Genomic DNA, 19,038 nt, shown 5'->3' with positions numbered 1-19,038 from the left:
ATCATATTTTTCTTAAGTACCACATGATATGGATTTCAACCACAATAATCTGCTACTTGATGTTACTTAAAATCACTAGAAAGTTATAGTGTTTTAGCTAAGCGGCACATTTAAGTAGGCAAACGTGACCATGCACACGTATCCGAATTTTAATCCTAGCCACCAAAACTAAATGAAGCGTACAGACAGAGGCTAAGTGCGCTTACATTGAAGATGAAACGTTCACTTTTCCTAAATCGAACAATTACTTCGTAGGATACAAGACCACAAATAAAATGCACCGAAAATATAAACACAGATATGACAATTTTGTAGATTCAAAACAAAGCTTTTGAACGTCGTGGGAGGTAAATAAACCGAAATTTTCTAATTTTCCGTAACATTGCACAAGAGCCAGGAACTCATTTGCATTCTTACCTACAGATTATTGGGAAACCTGTTCGCTTGGGAATCGATAACCTAGAAAAAGCTATTAGAAGCATTCCATTGAATCTATAATATTGTGTGCTTTCTAGAAAAGTAGCATGGGTTTTACTTTGTTTTATTCCATTTCTGTAAGGACAACAAATTGCACTCTTAATTCAATGTAGGAGCATTCTTTTTAGTGATTAAGTCAAAAATTTTGTAGTAAAATGTTATTGTTATCGAGTTCAGTCCCAGTAGGTAACAATTTGGCATTCCAGTAAATCTATACTAATATATAAATCTACAGTGATTTTTACGGATGTTCCGTTATAACTACTGAACCATGCATCCGATTGACTTTAAACTTGGTATCCATGTAGAAAATACATGTACATAATGGATAGGCTAATATTTATATGAGTGTTGGACTCCCTACACCAGTTGCGGGGGCGTTAATGATGAGAATCTTTGTGGGGGTGAGAAATAATAATGTTAATTTTAAATGCCCAGCGAAGCGGACGGGTACAGCTAGTATTTTATAAATCGAAGCAACAATAAATATGTAATATATGCCTAAAAAAATCTAATTTAAAAAGAAGGGTGTCTTATTCTTCAACAGCTCAAATTCAACATTGTGATATACAAGAGTCAAATACGTTCTGCCGGCGAAATGTAACGATAACTGAAATAAAATACGAATGCTTCTATACTATTGCCGTTTTGACAAAACATACTACTTCACCATGTAGAATCATCTTCATGTGTACATATTATCTTATCCATCTTTAATTACATTAGCCCCGTTCAAAACTAAAGTCGTTTGAATCGTGTATATTTTAAGCATATACACACGTTATGTTTGGGACCAACATCACTTAAAGTGGAAACTGTAACTGTTCGTAAACAAGTCTTAACAAAGTTCTGTGGTTAAGTTGTACCGTCTCTAGTGTTTGTACGTACAATTCTATTGTTAAGTATAAACCACCCAACCAAATTTAGTTTCGATCATCTAATCATGTTCATGGTACTTAATTGTTAGGGAGTAATAATACTCGATCTTTATTTTGCTGAGATTTGAATAGGTACTTTGATGTCGTATACTGTCACTATGCGACAGCGTTAACAACACTGTTAACAATAACCTTTTTAAACGCTTGTAAGATGTAAACGTAATTCAGCAAGTGTTTGACAAACCAAATACAGATGTACCTACCTACTAATTAGTGAATTATTTATGTAAGCTTGATACCAATACCTATACCGTGAGAAAAACCATCTTAAATTTCGGAGACAGACAACAACCACAACAAAGTGGTCGTATAAGAGTTCATTTGTTTTCTTTTTGAAGACCAATTTCCTTACAAGATGGTACTTATCGAATGTTACGTTTTCCTGGTCGAACAAGAACATTTTCAGTTTCGTTTTATTTTTCATTGAAACATTCAAAATTCAACATCACCGTCGATTAGGTCGTCGGTTTAACCACCATTTAAATATTGCGGAGCGTTATAAAAACAAGAAAAAGATACAGTAGACGTGTTTATTGACTTAAAAAAAAATTACGTAACGAGGAATTAAAACGAATTTAAGAATATTTTTAATCAAAATTTATGTATGCTATAAGAATAAAGTTCTAAAATAAGTATAAAGTTTTAGAGAGAATGAAGAGAAGATACCTACTGTTTTTTCGAAACTAGTCTTATAATTTGTCTGGTAATCTTGAACTCTTGAAAGCCGAACGTCACTCTAGAAATTAATTCATTCTGTCCAGTTTGAAGTAAATCGCTTATAACGTCTTTATTCGTGAACAGATTTTAAGTTTATATTTTGTTACGGATATCTATTACCAGTCCATAAAACATAACAACAAATACACAGGTTAACATAAAAGTTTATTTAAGTTCTCAACTATTCTTAAAAGCCATAACAAAATCGGAGCACTGCGAACTAACTAGCTAACAAAAAATTATTTTTCACGTGCAATTGCAAGTCTAAGATCACCGTTTTCCTGAAGACGTCTATCAAATCATTCCGAACAGAAGACTTTATCTGTTGGAGGCGGCCGCCGCCGGCGCCGCTTATTAGTCGCATCAGCCTTTCTGATGGACACTCTACAGATACTGAACATATGATTTTATCTTCGTTATCGATCTCTTCGTAATAATCTAATTTCACTTTCAAATTGTATGGTATTTCTTGATGCAAAAAATCTAAGAATTTCGCTCTCACAGCGTCTTCTATGACTGATTTCGGCGTTTGGTCAGTCCATTCTTCAGTTGAATAATGAAACTTTCCGGGCTTGGCGTTGTTGACAAGGTACTCCTTTAACAAAATATCATATGCATTTATACTTACATGTATTGTACATAAACTAAATTTACGACCGACCATCAGTTGTCTGTGATCACGAAAACCAGATTAAATCGTAAAAGTGGTTTTACTTAATTCTATTAATACAGTTTATTTTCGTGTATTAAATTTCGTAATAACATATCAGATTGTTTTAACACTAAATGTAGTAGTAACAGAACGACGCTAGAAATCGACTTCTTAATCATATATGCATATGTACATATATTATACAACCGAGGAATATTGGTAATGAATTACCCTAATATGAATGTATAGTGTCTATAAAACTACTCTTACTCACCCTTATATCTGAAACTCCATCACCATTCAAAGCAGATACCATAAACACATCAGAAAAATGACTGAAGCCTCTCTCCTGTTTATTAGGATTTGTGGGACCAGGAATAGGGTTCCCAGCAATAAATCCGTTAGTGAGATTCCTCACTAAAGTCAATAACTGCTTCTTTGACCTCAACTTATCAACCTAAGGGATTAAAAAGTTTGCCAATAAGTTTAAAATAAATGTGTGTAGCTTAAAAACTAAAACACGCTATAGCAAACCTAAGTAACAATTCATTAATTGTTTTCTTTTATTCTGTTCCCACTGGTAGATATTAGAGCGAAATTTAAAGTTATTGTCATATGTCCTTGATGAGTGAGTAAATTTTGAAATTAATTGCACGTCTTGACTTTAGTAAAAATAGCATTAAAAAAATCATAACTTTTAATCCCATCTCTCCTTTAGCGTTAGATTTATTTAATTTCAATAATAAAACAAGAGAAAATAGTACAAAAAGCAAAATTAATGTAAATCTTGTAAATTTTGTGATTATGATTAAATTCCCATCATTGAGATCGCTACAATACCTTATTTATGATAAGAAAACTTGGCATATCTTGTACAGAGTTCAGCATTTCAACAACATCCTTGTGTAAAGATTCTTTGATATATTTACATGATGCATCATGAACAACACCAACTACATCTGCACATCTGAGACTTTTGTGACATGATCCTAGCATTGAAGGTGGGAGATTGTATCTGTGAACATAAAGAGTGATGTTAGTGATATTAGGTAATTTTATTGAATTTAACTAAAATTATTCTTTTTTTTCATGCTAAACAATTCACAGTGCTTGAAATTGTGAAAATAAATGCTCATTGAAAAGATTTTTTTTGTTTATGGCCCACTCTAAAATAAACCACATTAATCAAATGCTATAAAAATTTTAAGAGTTTCAATACCAAGATGTGGTGGCTGCCTGAGGGTAATCAAAATACAATTTAAGTTAATTCTAAGGAAAAAGAATAAGTATGTGTACTTTCTTTTAAAGAAACAAACCTGGGCTGTTCCATCTACTAATACCACTTCAATAAAACAATATTAACTACCTTAATTATTAAACCATTAATTTCCTATATTCATACACAATTATCATTCTGAACATGGGTTAATTTGAGACATGTGGCAATTTAAATTATAAGCTAGATCAAATAGCAACACAATGTGCCAACCAGTTCATCTAGAATATTGTATGGTACTTTTGGTGGTTTCCAATAGACATCACCACTTTGAGACATACAGTCGTGGTCAACTAATTAGGGACATTCAAGATAGTGAAGGGCTATAACCGGTTATGTACATTTAAATATAAAACCCTATTGATTTCTCAGCACCTATTATTTGCATAATGTGGTCCGATTATTATGCGATAAATGGCTGTAAATAAAATATTTAATAAATAGAAAAATTATTTAATATCAAAGATTAAACATGTATTAAATATTAAGGTACAATTCCGTAGTGGACATTTAATTAAGGACAGTAAAGTATAATGAAAAATACAGTTACACAAAACTTATAATCTTCAGTGTTATAATATCTTTAACAGCTCCATTTTATTACGTGTAAAATCAGTACCCAGTAGCAAAACCTTTGTTAGTAATTACCGCTTGACACCGATGTGGCATAGACATTATCAGTTTCTGACATGTTTCGACAGGAATGTTCGCCCATGCCTCACAAAAAGCTTCATTAAGTTCATCCAAATTTGTATTACGATAAGTGGCAACTTTTTTCTTGATTTCGTGCCAAAGGTGCTCAATTGGGTTGAGGTCCGGGCTATTTGCTGGCCAATCTAGCACCGATACAAACTTACTGGTAAGACACGACTTGACTGAATGGGCGGTATGTTCCGGGTCGTTATCCTGCTGAAACGTCCATATAATAGGAAGATGCTCCTCAGCATAGGGAAGCATAGTTTCTTCCAATATTGCCTTGTATTGATGTTGGTCTAAGTTACCCTGAACTTTCCTCACAGGTCCCACTCCACGTCCAGAAAATGAACCCCATATTTTAATGTTTCCACCGCCATGTTTCACCTTTTTTTTGTGAATCTTTGATTCATTTCCGCTTTTACAAGACGCCGTACATATTGCCTTCCATCTGAAGAAATCAAATTAACCTTGATCTCGTCAGAGAAAAGTACATGTTGCCATTGGGCGTAGGTCCAATGTCCATATTTACGTGCAAATGCCAAACGAGCATTTCTATGTTCTTTCTTCAACAACGGTACTTTGCGAGCCACTCTTCCGAACAACCCTGCTTCTACCAAACGTCGTCGAACGGTCCTCGCAGATACACCGGCTCTTTCGTTTGCCCCAAACACTTGGTGTTTAATTAAAATAGAGCCTAGAAACGGATCTTTCTTAGCTAACCTGGTTATCATTCTATCTTCTTGTGGAGTCGTTTTTCTCGATCTTTTTGTTCTGGACACATTTAAAGCTGTGTTATAGCGCTTGAAATGTTGCACTGCATTGCATACCATCGTTTTTGAACAATTTAGATGTTGTGCTATCCTTCGGTATGACCAACCACGCTCGACAAACTTCATGATAATTTTTCGTAGTGTTGGATCGCAACTTTTATTTTTGCCCATTTTTTCTTCAAAATAATTCTCAAAACTTAAAATAAAAAATCTGAATTGCCGCCAAAACGACCACTAAACAATAAGAAAAGAAACAAAAAAGTATTAAAATTCCAATTTTGAAATTAGAACGCAATACCTCAGTGTCCCTAATTAAATGGCCAGCCAGCATTCTTTGAACCAATAGCACTATGATATTGTATCAGCTATACTGTAAAGAGGTTTGATGTAAAAGAAGTTGTTATTGTTTGTATAATCGCGCACATAAATGACTAATTACACTTACATGTAAAAGATATGGAATATTGCTAAGACTCGTTGGAAAATTAAAAAAAAATTCACAATTTGGCTTAACTAAAGATTGTCCCTAATTAGTTGACCACGACTGTAAGTCTCAGTTTTATAGTACAATGACTGCCCGATCCTTGAAGTCAAAATGCATTACTGCCTTATGATGAAAATAAGCATGCTGGTACCACCCCCCTCACAAGACTCTTCCACCAGGAGGTGTGCCCTATCAGCTACTTACTTCTTTTGTTCTCTATCAGTTACAACACCCGGTGTATCCAGAAATACAATCTGTGTGTCATTGAAGTAACGCATTGCTCTTACTAATTTGGTAGTTGTATGAACTTTATTTGAAGCAGCACATATCTATAGAAAAAAAAACAATATTGCGAAGGAGTTGTTTTTTCTTTTCAATATGTGTATGAAAAAAAAACATATCTAACAATAACGTAATAGTAATTTTAGTACTTTACACATAGTTGATAAATTAATATGTATCAATAAACATAAATCAGTTCCCACAAATATCAATATACCAAAAAATTACAATGGTACCCAATACAAAAATAGCATTGTTATCATTTACATTATAAATAATAAAAAAAATATTTATAACATTTTAAATAAATGTTATTATGCAATTAACAGTTAATCCTCACAAAATATAATTTAATAAATAATGCAATTTTTTTAAGGATTTTGGTGTTTCAACACAGTATATTATAAAATGGCCTGAACTGTAAAGAAAAGTCCATAAAAGAAAGAACATATTATCTAAAAAATAATTAAATCGTTAATTTAATAATAACCTGTTAATTCAAATTCTCACCTTTCGGTCAATTATTTTGTTTATTAAAGTACTTTTTCCTGAATTTGGGGCTCCAATAATCGCAACATGTACGATTTTACCTATGTTTTTATTTTCAGCATGTTGTGGTTGAAATGAATAATTAACGATACGACGAGGGAGCATATTAAGATAACTAAAAACACATATCCCACGAGTAATCGTAGCCATGGTTATTATGTGATATATAGTAATAATTACAAATAACCATTTAGGTGTGTAATTGATTTTAATTAATAAAAATTTTGTGTTTAAAAATCTAGGTGCTATCTTTCCATTTCTTTTTTTTTAAGGAATTTTATGACCTGGTAACTAAGACCTTTAGGTCATGTCTTATTTTAATTTTATTCTTATTTTTTTGAAAAATGATAATATGGAGTGAAATGAAATGAGATGATATGGGATGAAATATAAAATATAATCTCAGTAAAATGGTGGTCATTTACTGATATTTTTTCAGTGGACTTTTTGGAGGATCCCGAGAAGTTACGTCCAGCGACTTTGATTCATTTTCCCACATTTGTGCACTTTCACAGATATTAAACAGTTAATAAACCACCGTTATTACACATTTAAACCTGAAGAAACACTAAATAGACAAAACAAACAAATCACATAACTTCACTCCTCGCGTTCCCGCCAAAAAGTCACTAAAAAGTCTCCATTAGAGTCGTATTTTTATAAGACGAAGCCCACTGACAGTTGCTAATGTCACTTTGTAAAATAATGTTGCTATATTTAAAGTAATAGTGATGCGTTCAGTTCTCGTTCAATCAGATGAATGAACAATGAGTGCGAATAGTTAATCATTTCAAACTATAAAAGAATATTATTTCTAATTTACAATAAAATTGTATAAAAGTGCTCTGATATCAATTACTAGTAGTATGTAACTACAATCAGTTTTTTGACAGTTTATTCTAAGGCATGGCGCGGCGACTAGTGCCAACACCGATCAACGCCGCGCGCGTTAGTCGCCATTTTGTTTGTAATTCGGCTTCTAACCTCTGGTCTGATAGCACGAATATTTTTTCTGGGCTCACGCTCTTTAATTATTGTTTTTGTTAAATTTTTCGTTACGTTGTGTTTGTGGAAATTGTTGTGTTTATTTGTTGCTATATTGTTCCGTACAAACGATATGGATCCTCAACCAAGCACGTCAAACCAAAGTTTGTCTCCAAGAAAGAAGAGAACGCGGATTGCTTTAAGCGTTACCGAAAAAGTTATGATACAAATCGTCTACAAACACGTATTTAAGGAGAAAGCTGCTTCACTATTACCTATTGAAGCTCCCGAAAAAAAAGAATGTGTTTCGAAAACAGCTGACATTTCGGGATTGGTGTGATCTCAGTTTACAGTGTATTAAAAGAACACTAAGAAAATGAACAATTTAAGTCTCCCGAGAAACGTGGACCGAAACACAGTTTCAAAGATAAATTAGACGATTTTACTTTTGCCGCTATAAGGTGAAAAGTACATCATTTTTTTATGAAAACGAGCCACCCACCATTATAAAGGCATCTTAAACTTTATTCCTTCTACTGCATTATATTCTGTGTCTACCATAATGTTCTTTGTAAAACCAAAGTATTAGATTACGTAGACTTCCTTACTCAAAAACTTTTTTTTATTACTTTACAGATTCTTAAGGTTGTCAATGAAGACCCAGACTTGCCCAATTTTTCTTGGAGTACATTAAGAAATGTTATGAAACATTGAAATTTCAATTATATCACAAAATCTATCTATCTATCTATCTCTTAGGTTTATATCACAAAATCAAGACAAAGTATTTTGATTGACAGACAGGACACTATTTTATGGCGCCAGCGATACCTTCGAAAAATTAAAGAGTATCGAAAGGAAGGAAGGTATATTTATTACCAAGATGAAACCTGGATCAACGAAGGTAATTACAATTTTCTGTTTTCTTTACATTAAATTGTACTTTCAATAATTAATTAATATTTTTCACTGTCACGAAGGTCATCGAAGAAGGCATAGATTGATCAGACAGTTTTATCGTCCCGCCAGGCCTTCCTAGATGGCTTGACCACTGGCTTAAAACAGCCTTTAGGAAAGGGCAAACGATTAATTATCGGCTATATAGGCGGGGAAGAAGGATTCGTAGAAGACAGCTTATTAATATTTGAAGCCAAAAAAATTAAGAAGATTATCATCAAGAGATGAATGCCGATTCCTTAGAGAAGTGGTTTAGGGGGGTCTTGCCAAAACTAAAACCAAATTCCATAGTAGTGATGGATAATGCCCCCTACCACTCCAGGAAACTAGAATCGCTGCCTACAATGTCTTGGACTAAACCTAGAATACAAGAGTGGCTAACGAGCAAAAATATTTCATTCGAAGCAACAATGGTTAAAGCTAAGATGGCAGCGCAGCATGGGATAATTATGTTATGTCTGCCCCCATACCATTGTGAGCTCAATCCCATTGAGTTAGTATGGGTGCAAGAATATATTGCAAGAAATAACAAAACCTTCAAAATGACAGAAGTAAACAAGACAGAAGTAAGTAAGACAATATTTGAGTCAGATTTATAATTAATATCACCGAAAGCGATAGTGATGGTTTTTTATCTGATGATGAATAAAAACAAATTATGTAATAAGCGATGTTTTTTTTTATTTTCATTACCTACCTATAATTGTTATATTTTATACTTCTATAGTTTCAAGTACATGATGTATTGAAAATAGGACAGTCTTAAAAGTTTCCTCGCAATGTTTTGCTTAATGTTTAAAACACTCGGTATTCATTATAGGTAGATACTATATGAACATAGTCATCGAAAACTCGTTAGTATGTACAAAGCACGACTACACCGTAACCGATATCGGCAGTTTGGCACACTAACTATTCACTAGATAATGGAGGAAAGTTCATTCATTCAGGAGTTTTTTCAATTATTCACTTTGTCACAACACTATTTTTATTTCATAAAAAACTGACAACACAGTAAAAATCAATTGACTTCGTCATGGCCTAAAGGTCTAGATACCAGGCCATAAACTCCAAAAAAAAAATTGACTTCGTCTAATACCGGTCACTCACATTCGCAAGAATACGCAAACCCGCAAGTGTAGGACGACATTTGCAAATGATTATGCAAAGTTTTCGCTGCATTCGTGGTTTTCCAAGCTGTGTCGGTTTATCAACCGACATCAAAGCACGCGAACTGCGATTATTCGTGTAGTCTCCCACACATTCGTGTGACCAGTTGCGCCCACGATTGCGAAGGTAACGGACGTTTCACCATTTTCATAATTCATGACGTATACTGTGTAGCGTAGCTTAATCATGGATTGGAACAACACTAAGGTGATGGAGTTTATTGAACTCCTGCAAAATGAATCGACCATATGGGACCCTCAAAAGAAATCCCATAAAAACAGAATGGCTAAGGGCCAAGGGACGCCTGGGAAAGAATTAAAAACTCCGTTTCTCTTCAATGTTCTATTGGTGAATTAAAAAAGAAGAGAAATTCGTGAGACATTCGTAAACAAGTGTGGGAGGAAGCACAAACGGGTTCGCAAATTGAGTACCGAACCCATTTGCACAGCCGCTATGTTTGCGAATATCTGACGGCCCTTCATATGCGCGCGAACATTCGTACAATGTACAAATGTTCGCGCGCTTGTGAGTGGCCGGCATTTCATTCGCAAACTTAGCGGCTGTGCAAATGGGTTCTCTGGGGTTCGAGAATGGGCGTTAATGACGCCTGCGTTCCAATTAAAAACTCTTTTTCTCTCCAATGTTCTATTGACGAATTAAAAACGAAGAGAAATTCGGGAGACATTCGTAAACAAGTGTAGGAGGAAGCGCAAACGGGTTCGCAAATTGAATACCGAACCCATTTGCACAGCCGCTATGTTGTATATGAAACACTAAATAGACAAAATAAAACAAATCACACAACTTCACTCCTCGCATTCCCGCCAAAAAGTCCGATTATAGTTTCTTTTTTTTTAAGGGATTTTATGACCTGGTAACTAAGACTTTTAAGTCATGTCTTATTTTAATTTATATTCTTATTTTTATGAAAAATGATGAAATGAATTGAAATTAAGATGATTAATTTGAGACATTAATCAACTGGGATGAAATCAAATGAAATGAGATGACATGATATGGGATGAAATATAATCTCAGTAAAATGGTGGTCATTTACTGAGACTTTTTCATTGGACTTTTTGTAGGACCCGAGAAGTGACGTCCAGCAGTTTTGTTTCATTTTCCCACATTTGTGCACTTTTACAGATATTAAACACTTAATAAACCACCGTTATTACACATTTAAGCCTGAATAAACACTAAATAGACAAAATAAAACAAATCACACAACTTTACTTCTCGCATTCCCGCCAAAAAGTCCGACTATAGTTTCCAATTTCCATACTGTCATACCATAGATTATACACTTAATATTAGATTTGAGAAGTTGCATCAAAGTTTCTAACGGGATTACAGTATTTACAATTAAATAAGTACAAATAATATCCAAAGAATATTAATGTATGCAAACGCCATTTAAGCTGAAAGTATTAATAGCACAATCGCAATTACAATTATAATGAATGCATTGGAATGCAACAGTATTTAATTATCGATTGTAGGTGAAAATCGCAACTTTACGTGTCAATAAAATTCAATACGCAGCTTGGATATACGGTTCGATTCGCCGCCGGTATGATTTTTCTCAGGTAAATAGCAATTGAAATTCTAGAATTATTATTACAATTGTGTACTTTCATTATGACCAAGCTGATAATGCAAAATAATCGCAGTATATTCATATTATATTTACCAATTTTCTATTACAGAAATGTCAGAAATAAAGTATAAAAATCAAATATTGGCAGCTATTGATCACTTGCGCGCCAGAAAGTCACGTCCAGATGCGAACAGAATTTGTAAATTTATGTTGAAGTGCTATAAAGTACAACCAAAGGACACAAAAGCAGATCTAAAGCGCTGCCTTAAAGAGAAAAGTATATATAAAGTAGATTATAAAGATAATGTGAGCTACAGGAACGCTGCTAAGTGGAGAAAGAAATCAAAAAACAACAGTAAGTGTTTAATATCTGTTTTTATTTCTTGTTAGTAGATGAGATCAGCATCCATCTCATAATAACTATTATTTTCTGGTGACACTACAATAGTGCTAAAATTATTTTTAAGTCATTCTTAGATATTTCAAGAATTCAAGACATCGACAGTGGGCCCAAGCTGTGAGTTCTCTTAAACATAATATATTGTAAAATTAAACTTTTTTTTTTCATGTCTTTCTTAGACCGGAGGATGTTTATTTATTAAGTACAACCTATACTTCTTCTTTTATTTATTAGCCATGTCTGCTGCAATTGCAACAAGTGAACGCCGAATTATAACATCGGCTATAGCAACACTTATCTACCAAGATCAAAGTTATTTAGAAAATGGAATTGCCTTTGATGACCTTATAAAAGCTGCTTCTGATCAGGAATCAAAGTACTCCAAAAAACAATTGGAGAATATTGTAAACAAAGAATTAAGCTCTGGTAGTTTAGTGAAATTACCAAATGGTAATTTAGCTTTGGGACCAGCAGACCATGATGTAGATAGCTCTGATAGTTTTAGATTTGAGAGTAATGCAGATTCCAATACGAAAGTAAGTAAATTTTTATTAGAGACTATTGTTGTATTCATGATATTTAATAAAGCTATTTCTAAAATTATTTTAGATGACGTCCTCAGCTAATTCTTCATGCAGATCATCTCCTCAAAGAACTAGAGGACGGCCTAAAAAACGTGGTGGAGGTGTTTCTGGTGGGCATAGTAATAATACAACTCGCAGCACTGCAGTACGTGTAGGAGAACGACGAAAAATGGCAAAAAAAGTATTTGATCCATCAGATAACAATGTGCCGAGCAAAAGAAAAAGGGGTCGTCCTGTGGGGTCCTTGAACAAGAGCACAATAAAAAAAAGATTGATGGTGGCTGGACATATTAAGGATGATGCACCATTATCAGAAAGCCAATTTTCTTTGGATGGAAGTGGTGATGAAATAGACCAGGAAGATTCTTTGCCGCATGAAGAATCAGGTGGAGTTTGCTCAGTTTGCCTTGTACAAAAACCACGAGGATCAAATGATAGACTTGTTGAATGCCGTGATTGCAGCAACAAAGCTCATATAAGCTGTTTGCAATCAGGTTCCAATATTTTAAAACCAAGGCCTGACAACACATGGCAATGTCCTCATTGTAAAACATGTGTAATATGCTGTGAAACTAATGATGCTGTAAGTTAAACTAATATTTAACTTGGGTTTTAATTTTCACAATAAGAGAACCTCACCTGTTAGATAAGATAACCCTTTTGCTACAAGCGTATCTACATAATGTGAGAAAATTGTAATAAGGGATTGTGTCAACACTTGCTTCAAAATGTGACTGTTTATTGAGAATTTTAATAGTTATTGGTAAATGGTTTATTTTTATTGATAATAATTGTAAAATCTCGAAATATGTTATTGTGTACGGAGTACACTGCTGTAGCGAAAGGCTTAATAAAGAAGATAATTGGCTCTTAACACCTGGGTTACAGTAATATCTAATGAATGAATTTGGTATGATATATGTTCGACCAGCCCATACCGTGGGCCCCGAAGGTCAAATACTTAGGCGTCACCCTCGACAGTAGGATGACATTCCGCCCCCACATCAAGACTGTACGCGACCGTGCCGCCTTCATTCTAGGACGTCTACCCGATGATATGTAGGCGAAGTAAAATGTCCCTTAGAAATAAGGTGACACTCTACAAAACTTGCATACGCCCCGTCATGACCTATGCAAGTGTAGTGTTCGCTCACGCGGCCCGCATACACTTAAAATCATTCCAAGTCATTCAATCCCGTTTTTGCAGGATAGCCGTCGGAGCCCCGTGGTTCGTCAGGAATGTCGACCTCCATGACGACCTGGACTTAGAGTCCATCAGTAAGTATCTGCAGTCGGCGTCCATGCGCCACTTCGGCAAAGCGGCACGACACGAGAACCCTCTCATCGTGGCCGCCGGTAACTACATTCCCGATCCTGCGGACAGAATGGAAAGCAGTCGACGTCGCCCAAAACACGTCATCTCGGATCCTCCCGATCCACTAACGGTGCTTTTAGATACTTCAAGCACCGGTCACCGTTCTCGTCGAACCCGTCGCTTGCGACGAAGGGCTCGACGAGCAAATTAACTCTCAGACACAGCCCACTGAGTTTCTCGCCGGATCTTCTCAGTGGGTCGCGTTTCCGATCCGGTGGTAGATTCTGCGAAGCACGGCTCTTGCTAGGGTTAGTGTTAGCAACATCGTCAGGTTTGAGCCCCGTGAGCTCACCTACTAAAGTTAGGGTTACGCTGACATAGCCTCTCAAGGCTATCAGCTTAGGTAGGAAAAAAAAAAAAAAAAAAGGTATGATATTTTTAATATCATACCAAATTTTTATTTATTTTGTTTTAGGGTGTTCTCACTGTCTGCAGTGTTTGCTCTGATGCTTATCATGCACTTTGTCATGCACCTCAGATACCAGATAGATTGAAGGCTTGGGATCAATGGGAATGCAATAATTGCCTTGAATCTCGACCAACTGTGATAGGGTCACCCGCCATAATACCCAGAAGCTTTGACTACAGTGGACAAAATTCACCAAATGTTGATCCTTTCTTGAAGCCACATGAACTAGATAGAGCACCATCCAAATTATCTATGGATACACCAATAGATCCAAGCATACCTGACATAACACACTGGAATACTGATGATGTTTTTGAGTACTTTTCAAAGCATCATCCTGAAGCTGCCCCTATTCTCAGAGATCAGGTTAGTATCCCATTCCTTATTCCTTTATTTGAAATAATTGATACAAACTAATTTTTAATTTTTTGAAATGAATTGCATTCTCAGGAATTTGATGGCCAAGCTTTAAGTATGGCATGTCGTGCTGACATTGTAAGGGGTCTGGGGTTACCTCTTGGACCTGCCCTGGCATTATATCGTATTGTGGTGAAACTACAAACAAGGAAGGATGATTGGACAATGTGTTGGGGCTAAAAAGAATGTTCATAAATAAGATTTATTATAAATTTATATTATAAATATGAAATCGATACACAAACTTTACCTTTATTTTCATTCTATATTATGTAGCATGTGCATATTACGAAGCTAGTGGTAAGGTAAATAGTATTGATTTTTATTAACAACCAATAAAAATTATAACATAAAATTATTTGGTTTCATTTAGAACCAATAATTTATATATTAATATATCGCACAACATATGGTGCATGAAACGTTGGAAAATTCAACATCTTATAATAATTTTTATATAGTTCTGTTAGGCTATAGAAATAAAATGAACTACAAAATTCATCAGTAAAAGCAGACCTCTCTCGTGTCATTAATAATTTAAAAAATGTATTTTCTCATACTCAATTCAGTGTTAACAAAAATTGCTTACACACTTTTCACAATGACACTAGGGAATTGTACATGTTAGTGTAGAAATTTTTTTAACCACTTGCAATAAATTGCATAAATACATTTTTGTGAAGCACAAAATCAATACAAACAACAAAATATAATTCATAAAGTCAGATGATTGCACCAATGTGACTACATATTCCTGCTGAGCTAATAATTGATTGCAAATCAAATTTGCATAATTTTCAATTAAATAGATGTACCTTATGCTGTGATAGCTATTTACAGAAGCTTCATATCTTACATCAGTCCTTTTAAGGATTAATATTCAGTTTTTGTTTCTATTAAAAACTAGAAATATAGATTACTCTCTATTATAATTAAAAATGAAACAACATATAAATATTACAATGAAAAATCACATAATTACCCGTTTACCATAATACTAAGAAAGTTTTTCTCATTCCAAATGTTGATCATAATGTTTCATGTATGACATAAATACATTAAATACCATTGTTGCAAGATTTACATACACAACTCGGTATTGTGTTGGTAAGTAATAAAAGTTAATATATTGAACTGGAGGCCAGAAGAGGCAGTCAGCCTGTAAGCAAAGAATTTTTATGTGAAGTAAAAATTATTTAATTTAAAATCTTTACAAATTGATTGCATACATACCAAATACACATATTTAAATTTCTTTGTTATTTCTTCATTGCATTTCTCCAGTGACTTCTTTTCTAATGTCCCCATTATGTAGAAAAAACAAACAATTGTCAATGGTGACACTATAGTTTCATCGTAGAGTATTTTTTTAAATATTGTCTTTACATCATTCTTCGGTAAAACTTTGTCTAAATAGATGTAGTAATAATGATGCATGGGTCCTAATACTGTACCCACAATGAACATCCGAACTAAAATATGAAAGAAAACTTGAATTGATTTTAGAATATATTATGTCTAAGCTATTTTGGAAAGTCTTTTTTTTTTAAAATGTAAATTGGAAGAAATTTTATTGTAGGGCAAAATATTTCTAATAACACTTACCGGCTCTTGCCCAATCATATCTTTCTTTTAATAGTTTTGATTGAAATTCAAATTCTTGTTGAAACAAGTCTCCTATTGCCATAAAACCACCAGAGGTAATACTGTTAGTGAGAAGTAGGTTTTTTTTGAACAAAAAATGTAAGCCCCTGTTAAATAATGACTTTGAGCGTGTTTGTTCATGTCGATAAAGAGGAATTGCAACGTTTTTTATTTTCTTTAAATTCAGCGCGAACATGTTTGGTTTCAGAGTGATCTTTCAGATTCTAAAAGTTATTTTAGTAATTTACTTTAAAACTATGTAACATAAACTCAAAGATAAGACGAACATAAATTTTATGAGTAATAAACTGTGAAGGCACGGCTTGAAAATTTTTAAACATTATGTAAATTTGTCAAAACTGCCGTATTTAGCGCCAATTCAATATTAAAATATTTTTCTTTCTTAATAACAAGCATTCTAATGTTTTTGCAGACTTGCAATTATTTTAATGAGTACATATTTTCATATCTCATTTATAGTTCTTCCATTTAATCAAGAGCTTTACGTTTTTCCGTCAACTCCATTTTTCCCTCACTTCTAGTTTTACTCTTTTCTTCTTATAGGTTCTGATTTGAACCACAGATTCAGTGTGACCATATGTGGCAGGATCCTGCCATTTTGGCAGGATTGGACTCTTATTTTAGCTTCTGGCATGATAGACAAACGTAGTAGTAGTACTGGGCTATAGAAAATAACTTTTCTTGTGGCAACTCAATAAAATGTAAAAAATGACAGCTCTGAAGATACTTCGTGAGCATGTAGGGGATTTCCCTATACTTCTCGTACTATATTCGTATCATATTCAATTAACAAATTTAAAACTTTGGTTAGAATGTTGATAATCCTGAAACGAGTATTCATAAACACGAGTTTACGGCTTATATTTCAATTTAATCAGTCATAGAGACATACTTAAAGATAGATTCGATTTAGATTATAATTTCTTAATTTTAAGATCCTTTACTTTTATCGTGGATCTCCAAAGCTAAAGATGATCCAGAAGTAGCCTTTTGTAATTCCTGTAACTGCAAATTAGTAACCCGTCTGTTCGCTATAAAAGACCATGCCTACCTTGCGGTAGGCAGCGGCTTGGCTCTACCCCTGGCATTGCTGAAGTCCATGGGTGACGGTAACCACTCACCATCAGGTGGGCCATGTGCTCATCTGCCTACAAAGGCAATAAAATAAAAACCATGCCGCTACTAGTAAACAAAAAAAATATGAGAGGATTCACTGGGTAGTCTTCGGTAAGTTTAATAACGTCACGCAGGTATGCAACGGAAGTGTCGAAAAAGAGAGAGAGTGATCGAGACCGATTGAGAGAGAGAGTAAGACAGGGCGAACGTAGCATGAAGCAACTAGCCATGGAGTGAGAGTAGGGAGCAAGCAAGTGAGAAAGATTGAGAGAAAAAGTGAGACAGAATGCTCAGCTCCTACATACTTTAAAACATACGTATAAAATATTTTATTTTTAATACAGCGCCATCTGTGAGATGTTTTGATAGTAACGTGTGTATGAAACCTCCTTTAGTGAATTTTAATTTAGGATATACGTGAAGTAGTCGTAGTTTGTAGTCGTCGTGGCCTAAAGGATAAGATGTCCGGTGCATTCGTGTGTAGCGATGCACCGTTGTTCGAATCCCGCAGGCGGGTACCAATTTTTCTAAAGAAATACGTACTCAACAAATGTTCACGATTGACTTCCACAGTGAAGGAATAACATCATGTGATAAAAATCAAACCCGCAAAATTATAATTTGCGTAATCACTGGTGGTAGGACCTCTTAGGAGTCCGCACGGGTAGGCACCACCACCCCGCCTATTTCCGCCGTGAAGCAGTAATGCGTTTCGGTTTGAAGGGTGGGGTAGCCGTTGTAACTATACTGAGACCTTAGAACTTATATCTCGAGGTGGGTGGCGCGTTTACGTTGTAGATGTCTATGAGCTCCAGTAACCACTTAACACCAGGTGGGCTGTGAGCTCGTCCACCCATCTGAGCAATAAATAAAAAAAAAAGTTAAAGTATCAATTCACAGAGGGCGCTACCTCATACTATAAAAGGTGATTTACAATTATTTACTAATGACAAAATTTTACTAATAATATACTTAGACATTTAGATAATTGTATTTAAATTTTTTTTTTTTTTCTACCTAAACTGGTAGCCTAGAGAGGCTATTCCAGCGGAACCTTAACTACTGGGTGAGCTCACGGGGCTCAAACCTGACGACGATGCTAACACGAACCCTAGCAAGAGTCGTGCTTCGCAGAATCTACCACCGGATCGAAAACGCGACCCACTGAGAAGATCCGGCGAGAAACTCAGTGAGCTGTGTCTGAGAGTTAATTTACTCGTCGAGTCCTTCGTCGCAAGCGACGGTTTCGACGAGAACGGTGACCGGTGCTTGAAGTACCTAGAAGCACCGTTAGAGGATCGAGAGGATCCGAGATGACGTGTTTTGGGCGACGTCGATTGCTTTCCATTCTGTCCGCAGGATCGGGAATGTAGTTACCGGCGGCCACGATGAGAGGCTTCTCTTGTCGTGCCGCTTTATCGAAGTGGCGCATCGACACCGACTGTAAATACTTACTAACGGACTCTAAGTCCAGGTCGTCATGGAGTTCGACGTTCCTGACGAACCACGGGGCTTCGACG

General features: G+C 35.0%; 3 protein-coding genes and 1 long non-coding RNA gene across 5 annotated transcripts; 2 read left to right on the top strand and 2 right to left on the bottom strand.

Annotated features, from left to right (window-relative positions):
• Nucleotides 1–2,276: 2,276 nt before the first annotated feature.
• Nucleotides 2,277–7,517, bottom strand: LOC114249264 (GTPase Era, mitochondrial). Its single transcript, XM_028182766.2, has 5 exons — nucleotides 6,803–7,517; nucleotides 6,215–6,339; nucleotides 3,625–3,799; nucleotides 3,059–3,241; nucleotides 2,277–2,727 (listed from the first exon to the last, which is right to left on the bottom strand). The coding sequence occupies exons 1-5, from the start codon at nucleotides 6,989–6,991 to the stop codon at nucleotides 2,353–2,355; spliced, it is 1,047 nt and encodes a 348-aa protein (XP_028038567.2). The 5' UTR covers nucleotides 6,992–7,517; the 3' UTR covers nucleotides 2,277–2,352.
• An 81-nt stretch (nucleotides 7,518–7,598) lies between these two features.
• Nucleotides 7,599–9,449, top strand: LOC149500319 (uncharacterized). The gene is made up of 3 exons (XR_016325103.1): nucleotides 7,599–8,286; nucleotides 8,462–8,729; nucleotides 8,806–9,449. It is a non-coding gene; the product is annotated as an uncharacterized LOC149500319 (long non-coding RNA).
• Nucleotides 9,450–11,220: 1,771 nt separating this feature from the next.
• Nucleotides 11,221–15,092, top strand: LOC114249260 (uncharacterized). 2 transcript variants are annotated; one of them, XM_089737025.1, is made up of 6 exons: nucleotides 11,221–11,541; nucleotides 11,662–11,907; nucleotides 12,187–12,488; nucleotides 12,562–13,119; nucleotides 14,327–14,686; nucleotides 14,771–15,092. In XM_089737025.1, exons 2-6 carry the CDS (start codon nucleotides 11,664–11,666, stop codon nucleotides 14,915–14,917), a joined length of 1,611 nt encoding a protein of 536 aa, XP_089593151.1. In that variant the 5' UTR covers nucleotides 11,221–11,541; nucleotides 11,662–11,663; the 3' UTR covers nucleotides 14,918–15,092. The 2 variants fall into 2 exon arrangements, with proteins under 2 accessions (XP_089593151.1, XP_028038561.1); XM_028182760.2 differs by having other exon boundaries at nucleotides 11,424–11,541; nucleotides 12,132–12,488.
• LOC114249261 (mpv17-like protein 2) lies at nucleotides 14,926–17,027 on the bottom strand. The gene is made up of 4 exons (XM_028182762.2): nucleotides 16,888–17,027; nucleotides 16,343–16,605; nucleotides 15,971–16,209; nucleotides 14,926–15,896 (listed from the first exon to the last, which is right to left on the bottom strand). The coding sequence occupies exons 2-4, from the start codon at nucleotides 16,575–16,577 to the stop codon at nucleotides 15,750–15,752; spliced, it is 621 nt and encodes a 206-aa protein (XP_028038563.1). The 5' UTR covers nucleotides 16,578–16,605; nucleotides 16,888–17,027; the 3' UTR covers nucleotides 14,926–15,749.
• Nucleotides 17,028–19,038: the final 2,011 nt, after the last annotated feature.

Source organism: Bombyx mandarina, chromosome 22 (assembly GCF_030267445.1).
Source record: "Bombyx mandarina strain Sakado chromosome 22, ASM3026744v2".
NCBI classification, from domain to species: Eukaryota; Metazoa; Arthropoda; class Insecta; order Lepidoptera; family Bombycidae; genus Bombyx; species Bombyx mandarina.
The sequence above is the reverse complement of the archived record's forward strand: the minus strand, read 5'-3'. Positions and strand labels throughout refer to the sequence as shown.

Coding starts and splice junctions, on each gene's coding strand:
- LOC114249264 (XM_028182766.2), bottom strand. CDS start 6,991: ATGGCTACGATTACTCGTGGGATATGTGTTTTTAGTTATCTTAATATG. Junction 3,800..6,214: donor ACTGATAGAGAACAAAAGAA/GTAAGTAGCTGA, acceptor TTATGTTCACAG/ATACAATCTCCCACCTTCAA. Junction 3,242..3,624: donor GTTTTCTTATCATAAATAAG/GTATTGTAGCGA, acceptor TTAATCCCTTAG/GTTGATAAGTTGAGGTCAAA.
- LOC114249260 (XM_089737025.1), top strand. CDS start 11,664: ATGTCAGAAATAAAGTATAAAAATCAAATATTGGCAGCTATTGATCAC. Junction 11,908..12,186: donor AAAGAAATCAAAAAACAACA/GTAAGTGTTTAA, acceptor TTTATTTATTAG/CCATGTCTGCTGCAATTGCA. Junction 14,687..14,770: donor CCCCTATTCTCAGAGATCAG/GTTAGTATCCCA, acceptor TTGCATTCTCAG/GAATTTGATGGCCAAGCTTT.
- LOC114249261 (XM_028182762.2), bottom strand. CDS start 16,577: ATGTTCGCGCTGAATTTAAAGAAAATAAAAAACGTTGCAATTCCTCTT. Junction 16,210..16,342: donor ATATGATTGGGCAAGAGCCG/GTAAGTGTTATT, acceptor TTCATATTTTAG/TTCGGATGTTCATTGTGGGT. Junction 15,897..15,970: donor AATTTAAATATGTGTATTTG/GTATGTATGCAA, acceptor CTTTGCTTACAG/GCTGACTGCCTCTTCTGGCC.